Source organism: Propithecus coquereli, unplaced genomic scaffold (assembly GCF_000956105.1).
Source record: "Propithecus coquereli isolate 6110/MARCELLA unplaced genomic scaffold, Pcoq_1.0 Scaffold126, whole genome shotgun sequence".
In the NCBI taxonomy this organism is placed as follows: Eukaryota; Metazoa; Chordata; class Mammalia; order Primates; family Indriidae; genus Propithecus; species Propithecus coquereli.
Window position 1 is genome coordinate 4,102,268 of NW_012136747.1, and position 10,451 is coordinate 4,112,718.

General features: G+C 43.7%; 1 protein-coding gene across 1 annotated transcript in view; it reads right to left on the reverse strand.

Moving 5' to 3' along the window:
• The window catches only part of LOC105805160 (DNA dC->dU-editing enzyme APOBEC-3F-like), a 52,038-nt gene that overhangs the window by 4,578 nt on the left and 37,009 nt on the right, over positions 1-10,451 (reverse strand). Inside the window, exons 3-5 of the mRNA XM_012637978.1 lie at positions 9,932-10,288; positions 9,593-9,707; positions 9,133-9,184 (exon numbers count right to left, since the gene is read on the reverse strand). Coding sequence (XP_012493432.1) covers positions 9,133-9,184; positions 9,593-9,707; positions 9,932-10,288 — 524 coding nt within the window. The remainder of the gene's footprint in view (positions 1-9,132; positions 9,185-9,592; positions 9,708-9,931; positions 10,289-10,451) is intronic.

Here is a 10,451-nt window from a genome sequence, read left to right on the forward strand (position 1 = left end):
AGATGCCAGAGGGGTGTGGTCACCTGCCCAGGTCACAGAGCTGGTGAGTGACGGGGCTGGGTCCCCTGGCCAGGCCAGGCCGAGTCCAGCTGCTGCATCACGCGGCCCGCGGGGGCGTGGGCTCGTGCACCTGCGCTCCTTATACCGAAGTTTCAAATATGAGCATTTCTCTTGATCGTTACGCTTTTGCCATTCCCAGAGGCGAAGCGCGGTCACGGAGGGCTGCACGGGTTTGGGGCCGTCTGCACCACTCCTCAGCTCTCAGCGCTGACCTCCTTGGAAAGGTGGTTTAGCTTCTCCCCTCAGAGAGCTGTTCCCTCCTGTCATCCTGTCCTAAGCCTTGGTGTTGACACCGTGTGAATAGTCCACGATCCAGCAAGGGGTGTGAACAGAATTAATTGCCACGTGCTTCTGTGATCCTCTGGTGCAGCTCTCACTGCTGAGGGAGCTCAGGAATGGCGAGAAGTGTCTGGGGGAGTGGCCTGGTGGGGCAGGGCCACCTGGCCTTGGCTTCCAGTGAGGCTCAGTGGGCAGCAGGGCGGGGGGAAGGGCGGGCCAGGGCAGAAGCAGGAGTGGGGGCGTCCCCAGACCAGGCAAAGACCCTCCATGGGGTGGGTGCTGCAGGGGAGCCAGTGAGAGTGAGCCCAGTGTCTGGACTGGGCTGGGGGAGGTCAGGAGGGGCACAGCAGAGGCCCCAGGGGCAGAGAGACGGGGTACCTTATCGGTAGAGTCATCCTTCAGGCTCCTGGGCTGGCTTGTCCGTGCCTTGCTCTTTGTCTGGGGCAATAGGTTTCCATTTCCTGTTTATGGGTCCCTGGTGGTAGGAAGTCCCTCCCTAAAGTGACCTCCCAGGCGTCTGTGGGTGGTGGCTCCACCCTCTTCCTGGAGAGGCACTGGAGTGGGAGGTCCCGGGGGTAGTCTAGCCTCCTCAGGCTACTTCCCATTTTCTCTGTGTTCCACTGGCCTGGCAGAGGGCCTTCTGATAGAGACTGTCCCCCACCCCCTTCCCCAGGTGCAGCAGGACACAGAGGGGTTGCAAAGGGAAAGAAAATGTCATTCAAGCTCAGGAGAATAAGATGGCCTTCAGTTTGCATCCAGGAAGCCATCCTGTCATCTTCACACATATCAAACATCCCTCAGATAATAATAAACTAGAGCCTCTGTGAAAGTTCGGTCCTAAGGGGGGAGAACTTGGAACAGTCTCCAGTCAGCAGAGCCTGCAGAGTCTAGGTGGCACACAAATGAGTCCCACAGGAACCTTGCCCAGACTTGCTGCTTAAAATGTATCTAGTTTTAGCTTATAGGGCTTTAGTTCCGGACCAGTTCCCATTTTAATAATGGGAAAGTTGGATTGGAGGAAGCTAGAAGAATTTAGGACCTAGTCTAGCCCATAGGTATTAAGATAAGAAGGACTAAAAAATAATTTAGAGTTACAATCTAATAACAGGCATATCGTAGCTTTTTTTTTTTAAATAATAAGGGTTTTTTTTTTATATTGATCATAAAGGAGTCTCAGATTTAAAAACTTTTTGAGGCTCGGAAGCCAAGCCAAGGCAGACTTTAGTTTACTGACAGTCTCCAGGTTCCTGTCCTGCCAGGAAGTGACAGTGTTTGGTTACTTACTGTAAGGCTGGGAACCCCTGAAGTCACGCATTTTATGTAACTTTCAAATATGACGGTTTAGTCCAAGCCTTGGTATATAAACAATGTTTTCAATTGCATTTTGTTGTAAAAAGGGAGCAAGTTTGTATTGGACTTTTGCAAATAATTGTATCACTGTAAGAATACTCACAATTAGTTTCCAAATTCTTGGAGGACTTAAGAAAAAAATGATGTTATCTAGGTTGACAGGAGCATATTTTAGCAAAGTCCTGTAAATTATAAATAGCTTAAGAGAGAGAATTTCCTTAAATCTAAAAGACAAAATGTTTGAGTAATAAACCAACAATGTTTCAAATAAAAATCATAGTAAACATAATCTTTATCAGTTATTTAATCTCATGGAATCGGTTTTCCTTTTGTTTGATCTCCATTAGTAATTTCATGAGTCCATCCATTTTTGGGGTTTTGGGTTTTTTTTTTCTTTTTTTTATCTCTGTTGCCCAGACAAGAGTGCAGTGGCATCATCTAGCTCACTTCAGCCTCAGACTCCTAGGCTCATCAGCCTCCCGAGTAGCTGGGACTACAGTCCATCAGTTTTTACTTAGAGTTCTGGAAAGTTTTATTCATTCCATTGATGTTCATGTTATTAGAAACCTGTGTTTAAGAGTACTTACTGGAGTCTTTTCCATGAGCGTGAAATTGTAAATGTTTTAGAAAAGAATTTCAAACAATGACTGTGGAAGACAAGGTCTTAGAACAGCCATGGTAAAAATCTGATGAAAGTTTAGAGTCGCCAAGGAAATTTAGTTATTTTTATTACATATAATATTTTAAGATAACAACCAGAGTTATGACTGACAACATATTAGATTTTAATAAATTGATATACATTTTGAAACATTTATATCAACGATATATCCATAAATGCAACTTCTCAACCCAAATGAGAGACTGAGGCAAGGGTCTCAGTCAACTGAGGTTTATGAAACTGCAGCTCATGGGCGTACCAGGAAAACACAAGTCCGGAAAACACAAGTCACAGAGTCATCTGCGTTCCGTGCTCCGAGACAAAGCTTTCAGGAGGCTCAGTGTTTATACCGTGGAGAATGCACATGAGGAAAAGGGAATAGGCAGTGAGGCAAATGGTTATATTCTCATGATTTTAATTAGCGCCCAATGAAGCTATGCTATTCATGAGATAAGGTGAACATTTGAAGAAGTAAAGGAAAAGTTAATTCTGGAGACATCTCAGGGCCTGGTAGAGGAATGGTTCATCTCATCCTGTCTTTGTTCTACACCTTATAATCTCCGTTGTCGGTGTGAAATTTAACAGACTTTAGTTCTGTGGACAAATGGTCAGACTTAGGTTGCAGACCTAAGGTGACAATTGACATAGCATTATTTATGGGAGGATGTATATTGTGGAAGTTTTAGAAGCTAAGCAAAGAATTTATTAATACTTATCAACAATTTGTAAGGGCAGCCATCTGCAGAAGCATGAGGGGTTTTGTTTTTTGTAGGGCTCTAGTTAATGTACAACATTTTAACACAAGATTGGGAAGCAACAACCATGCACTTGGAAAATGGGTGTTGGGTGACTCAGGCTCCAGAGTCATTCCCTTTGGCATAATGAGTTTGGGTGGTCCTGATAATTTTTATTTTCTTTTACAACTAAAAGATCTGGTATTATTTGTCATTTGACAATGTTTTTATGCAATTTACCAAATAAGCCTAATCATTTAATATTAATAGCTCTGTAAGATGGTAGATAAATCTTTTGATGCCTTTAGGTCCAACTGGAGAATCCCAAACTTAATTTCAAGTTAAAGAAATTTAAATTAGAGTTTGATTTGGGGTATGTTTCTCATGTGCTAAGAGGCTCGAAACACTTGGTCAAAACAGAATCATAGGTCACTGTAAAATAATAGTCATTTATTTAACCAGAGTGATAATCAAAAAACTTCAAAAAAAATACAGAATGGATGTAAAAATCTTAACCTTTTTAAAGCTCAGTTTTTTAAAGTAGTCAAAAACCTAATAAAAGCAACAAAAAATTTTCTCGATAAAACATAAAATCTGTTTCTTAGTGTTAGGGTGCAGACTCACTAGGAGGAGCGCATGGCATGGGTTGGAGAAAGAGTTCTCGCTCAGTGACTAGGATATACAGAAGTAAAAGTTTATTTCTGTAGAAAGAAAGAAATAGAGAGAGAGAGAGAGAGAAGGGAGGAGTGGCCACGGCACACAGAGGAAGAAGTGAAAATGCCGGGCAATTGAGGAAAAGTGGCTGGTGCTTTTAAAATGTAAAAATGGCTTTTTTTTCCTCTGGTTTAGCAGGTTGATAACAGAAACAGTGGTGAAGCTGTTGCAGGTGTCCTTTCCAGCTTATCTGAGTCCTTAAAATCTGTCTGGGGAGAGTTGAGGCAGAGAGCTAGAGTGGAGAGATCGCACCCCTACTGTCTGCTTAGGGCTCTTCAAGGCTATGAAAATGAAACTCTTAGAGATAACGAATGAGGCCACAGGTGTTTTAATTAAAACAAAACAAAGGTGGTCGTTGTGTTGTGAGTTTCTTCTTCAATGGCACAATTACGTGCTGCGAGTTTATTTCCCTTACTTTCTGTTTGAGAGTTTATTTTTCTCTGTTCAATAGCTTATTAGTAAGACGAACTTTGACTTAGTCCAGCTGCCACAAAACTAAAGAAAAACCTCTGCTGTGTGATTGTTTCTCCTTATGGGATGATCATTTAGATAATCTGGAAGTCAGATCTGATCAAAAGGGTACTGTAATTAGACACGGGAAGAATGTGTCCAGGGTTATAAGTGGACAATATATTATGTAGGAATGTAAACCTGAAAACTAGCACGTTAAGCAGGGGAATACATGGCTTTTAGTAAAGTCATAGGATATTCCCTGGTTACATGGAACAGTTCAGACATACCAAAAAAAGGCAAGAGTACGGAATCAAGTTATACTAAAGAAAAACATTGCTACTTTTTAGGCCCTTAAGATAAACATTTTAATGTCAGGCAGAGTTAGAATCAGAGAAAAAAAGTTCTAGGAGCTGATGAATAAGTTGAGGGAGAACGTTATCTTCCAAGGCTTACAGGGAGAAAACCTGGCGGCAATGATATGCAATCCGGGGTAGCGAGATACAGCAAAAGCTGAACTTCTGAGATATGAATTTAAGAAATTTCAAAAGCAAAACTCTACCTTGAGAAATGAAATTATCATTTTAAATGAAGAGGACATCTTTAACCTGAACCTAGTGAAATTATATAGATCTCAGGAATAAGATGACAGTTAAAGAAAGAGATTTGATTTTTAATTATAAATTGGAATTAAAATTAAAAATCAAATGAAATTAAAAATTAAAAATCAAAACCACTTGCAATTTTGTTAAGAAGAGATCAATAATTCAAGAAAACCATGTTGTTTTAAATATAAAGGACCAGACTCTAAACCTGTGTCAGTGTGACCCTGACACAATATTTAATTTTTAGAAAAACACAGTTTTAAAAAAATCTTATCCAACAGGATCACAAGTAAAACTTTCTTCATTATGCCCACCTTTTATAAATTTTTTTCTTTTGAGACAGAGTCTTGTACTGTCTCCCCAGCCAGAGTGCAGTGGTATCATCATAGCTCACAACAACCTCAAACTCCTAGGCTGGAGAGATCCTCCTGCCTCAGCCTCCTGAGTAGCTGGGACTACAGGTGGGCACCAGTGTGCCTGGCTCATTTTTCTATTTTTTGTAGAGATGGGGTGTTACTCTTGCTCAGGCTGATCTTGAACTCCGGGCCTCAAGCTATTGAACCTCCTGCTTTGGCCTCCCAGAGTGCTAGGATTGTAGGTGTCAGCCACCTCACCTGGCCTATCAATCTTTTTTGACTTATTTAGACCTATAATCATTTTCCCAAGCCCCAAGTCTTAGTCCTATAAAATTTTTTTCTAAATTTTGGAAAAACAATTATTTTGTCTTAGGATACAAATTTATCACGGAAGATTCTTTTTATACAAAATTTTTAAAAATTTATATTTTGATTAATAGATCCAAGTATATGTGGTCTTTTTACAATATTTAAGAAGCCAAGAATGAACTTATATTTATTTAGCAATTTGTTCCAGGTTTTTAAAAATCTTGTTTGAATATGATCTAGATATTCCATGAGTATCTATTATTTGATTTAACATAATTTTAAGAGTACATGAAATGTTGATTTGCATATGTTAGGGTGTGAATTCGTATGTGGGATGAGAAAGATTTTTCACACAAAGATTTGGATCTTAAGAAATAAAAAGTATATTTGAGAGAGAGAGAGAGAAAAGTGAGGTGACATTGGAAAGGAAGGCAACAGGAGCTGCCTGCTCTGAGGCCAGGTGGCCGGGAGTTTTCACAGGGAAAAAGGGTAAAGAAACAGTTAATGTTGTAATAACTGGAGATGGCTGAAGAGACTATTTCTGCTTTATTTTTTTTTCCCTTCTCTGTAAGGCCGGCTTGTCAGGGTCATTGAAAGTGCCCCGGCAGGAGCTGAGGCAGAGAGCTTGCGCCCCTGCTCTCCACGGCTGGGAAACGGACTCTTAGAGACAGCAAGTTAGGCCGAAAGACAACCCAGGTGTTGAATGAAACAAAACAAAGGGCAGTTGTGCTGTGAGGTTTTCTTCAAAGGGGCGATTATGTGTTGGGAGTTTATTCCTTTTACTTTCTGTTTGATAGTTTATTTCCCTCTGTTAGGTTATTAGTAAGGCCGTCTTTCAGTAAATGTTTATTTTATTTATAATTACCTCATTCTTTTTTTATTTTAACAATGACACCTAGGTTACTTATGAAAATTAAGATATTAGACAGAGCTAGTCATTAATTCAAGTTTTTTTTAATTAACCAGTTTCATAATCTGTTAATATCAAATGTTTCCCTAGATACCAACCTTAAAGTTAAAAATATGGGTACCTTACCAACAACTCAGAACTAACACAGCTGCTTGCATTAAATCAATAATATTAATCTTACTTATTAAAGAATTGCAAAACAAAGATCATTTTGTTTTAAGCTGAGTTTATAGCATTTGACCTTAAACCATCTAGTAGAATTAAATATAAACTATCTCAGTAAATTGAGGCAAAAATGCATGTTGACAAGTTTTTTTTTTTTTAGACAGAGTCTCCCTCTGTTGCCCGGGCTACAGTGCGGTGGCTTCAGCCCAGCTCACAGCAACTTCAAACTCCTGGGCTCAAGCCATCCTCCTGCCTCAGCCTCCGCAGTAGCTGGGACTACAGATGCACGTCACCACACCTGGCTAATTTTTTCTATTAGTAGAGATAGGGTCTCGCTCTTGCTCAGGCTGGTCTCAAATTCCTGATTTGAAGTGATCCTCCTGCCTCGGCCTCCCAGAGTGCTGGGATTACAGGCGTGAGCTTGTGCCTGGCCTGGATTAACATTTTTTAAGGGACTTCTGGCTGACTACACCGGATTTTATTATTATATGTAGACACAACAGAATATGTAGTACATGTACATACACATAAACACATAGAAACACATATACATACACATAAAGATCTTATAGCTTTTATTTTAGAATTTTAGCCATGAGAGAGTAAAGCTTATAAACTACCAGTTTATAAAAAAGTTGTATCCAAAATATCTTGCCGACAAAATGGGATAAGGCTAAACTTTAAGTATTTTTTTTTTTTTAAGTAGGCAATCTTATAAAGGCTGTGAACCAAATTTTGGGTAAAGCACTTTGAAGCAGCTACCAATATACTGGATTGGAAAAAGAATAGTTAACTGTGAAAATGTGATTAAAGTATGTGAAGAGGACCAAAAGATAAGAATCTAGCAAGTTCTGTGCAGCATTTTCTTAGACTCAATTCTTTGTCCTTGAAGCTAAGAATGTTGTCATTCCTCAGTGCAGAGAGGGTGTCTATCCACGGGAATTTCATCTTTTGTTTTTAAGAAACAGCATGAAGTTCAATATGATTTTTTTGTATCTGCTGGTTTTTAAGTTTTTTACTTTAGTAGTATGCCAGAATAGCTGTTTAGACAAGGTAGAGAAACATGAGGAATTTTCAGATCGGGAGCAGAAAGCTCCAGAGAGGTAAACCTTTCAGCAGTTAGCTTTGCCACAGTATTTCATACCAAGGCAATCTTTGAATCCTGAATGTTTTATCTTTTTTTGTTTGTTTGTTTTTCTTAAACAGAGACAAGGTCTCACTCTGTCACCCAGACTGGAGTGCCCCGGTACAATCAAAACTCACTGCAGCCTCAAACTCCTGGGCTCAAGCGATCCTCTTGCCTCAGCCTCCTGAGTAGAGTAGCTGGGACTACAACCACGCCTGGCTAGTTTAAATATCTTTTCTAGAGATGGGGTCTGGCTATGTTGCCCAGGCTGGAATCCAACTCCTGCCTTCAAGGGATCTTCTGCTATTGGCCTCCCAAAATGTGGGTATGAGTGAAAGCTTTCATTTTGGCTTTGTTAGCCTCAAGATATCAATGAGATATGTGCAGATTATTTGAAGTAAATGATTTTATAGTCATAATCTCTTACTGTAGTTTTAAGACCAACAGATTGAATGATGGATCCCTATAATGTTTGAACACGGTACAGGCTGGAGTTCCAGAAAATACCTTGACATGCCTTTGAACTTTGCAAGCTCATTTGTAACTAAATTTGTCTAGGTGATTTAGTTTACTGGGGAAAACACCAAGGCCAATTAGAAGCAAGGGCTGAATATGCAAAGGCCAAACAAACACAAGCGCTAATAAAGGAAGCCCATCATTACCAGGAATACAATGCCTTCTCCACAGCGGGGAACCAATCTCCCCTCATCCAACCTCAGGGCACAAACCACCCAGCTGCTGTCAACAGGAGGAAAACAGCCCTGTCCAACTGGGGAGCTCCCAAAGGAGGGGGAAAGACCCCTCTCCAGTCCCATCCCAAATAAAACAGAACACAGTACAAGTTTGGGAATTCTGTCCAAGGGACACTAAGGAGCGGGAAGGGGCGACCAGCGTGGGAACCTCATGCCAAGTCCCGGGGGCTTGAGATTCTCCCTGAGGGGAATCAGCTTTGGACTCAGCATCTGATATCTTGGGGAGGTCAAAAAGAAGAGAAGAATTACAATTGAGGGGGTACACTCAGAAAAAACAGAAGGTTGGGCCTTCTATAACCAGGGGAGGTGTTGGAGGGGACGGGTATATGCATACACAAAGAGTGCAATGCGCACCACCCGAAGAATGGACATATTTGAAACTGGGACTTAGGGGGAGGGGGGGCAAGGGCAACATATGTAACCTAAACATCTGTACCCCCATTATATGCTGAAATAAAAAAAAAAGGGGGAGGTGTTAGCTCTTGCTCTTCCAGAAGGTTCGCTGGCACCAGTCAGGGTGTGAGGAGCTGGCAGGGGCCGCTGCTGAGCACGGCGGTGGGCGAGTCGGTCCTAGGGCGGCAGTAACTTCTCTCGGAAGCTGGAGAGAAACTGGCTTCAGGGTCCCACAAGCAGCTTCAGCAGTCAGGTGTGCAGAGAGTCACATTTCTGAAGCAAAGTTCTGTATCCAGGGCTTCTTCCTGCTGGCTTCTGGGCTGTCCCAGTTGGGTATGACAAGGACGACCCAATTCTCAGGATCAACTTGTACAAAGGATGTTTCTCAGAGCTTGTGAGTTTCACCCTCATATACACTCCCGCCCATCCACCTGCAGCTAATGACGAGCTCGGTGGGTGTGGCCTGTTGGAAGGAGCCAGGTGAGGGGCTCCCGGGCTGGGGGGGATGGAGGTCGGTCCAGAGGCAGAAACAGCCAGTGACAGGAAGGGCCCAGCAGAGCAGGGAGGAGGCCTTGGGGTGGGGGCAGCACCGAGGAGTGCCCAGCCCGAGGGCAGGAGGAGGACAGGAGGGCCAGGCCGCAATGGGTCTGGGCAGGGACCAAGGGAAGGCCGGAGGGGAAGCGCAGAGGCCAGGGAGACAGGTGATTTGGCTCGAGGAAGCCTCTCACCCGAGGATCTCCTGCAGCTGAGTGTCCAGTAATTGATGATTTTCATTCAATCCGTCCCAAGGCTGGAATGGCTTTCCCTGGTTGTCCACAAACTTTTCCCAGCAGTATTCAAACTCTGAGATCAAAGAGGGAGAAAGCATTCAGGGCCTGGCAGGCCTCTCTCCCCTGCCCGATCAGACCGTGCCCTCCCAGGGCCAGGTCTCCTGGGTGCCAGTGGGGGTTCAGCTGGCTCAGGCCTGGCAAGGTTCCCCTGGAACCCTGACCCTCTGCTGGTGTCCAGACCCCTGAGTTCCCCACAGTGTCGCTCCTGCAGCCGCAAACCTGACCCCCACTTCTCACCTCTAAGCGACATGATGTGCACCTGGGCCCCTTCCTGATTCATCCTTCGAAGGCCCCGCCGGTGTTCTGGGTCACGGTGGTAGTAGAGGCGGCCAGCAAATATGGTCAGGCTCACATTCTTGTGCTTGGCCAGAAAGCCAGCCACGAGATCCGCACAGTCGGCGCAGGGACTCCAGGATGCGTACCAGGTGACCTGGTAGTCCTGGTCAGGGGACAGCATGTCGTGGAACCAAGTCATGAAGCAGTCCTCTGCATGGCAAGGAGTCTTGGGAGGACCCTGGGAGATGAGGAAGAGGGAAGGGGGTGCTCTGGGTGGAGAAGTAGGCAATGCAGGGGAGGGGCGGTGGCAGGAGGGCCCTGGCCAGAGCCCCCGGGCATTTGGTTCCTGGAGCTTCCTCCTCCATCCCTCCCCTTCTCCTCTTTCACTCTCAAGTCTTCCCTGGCCCCGCTCCTGGCTCCTGCACTGGCTCCAGCAGCCTCTCCAGGCATCCGTCCAGCAGCTACCCTGACCCCTGCCTGG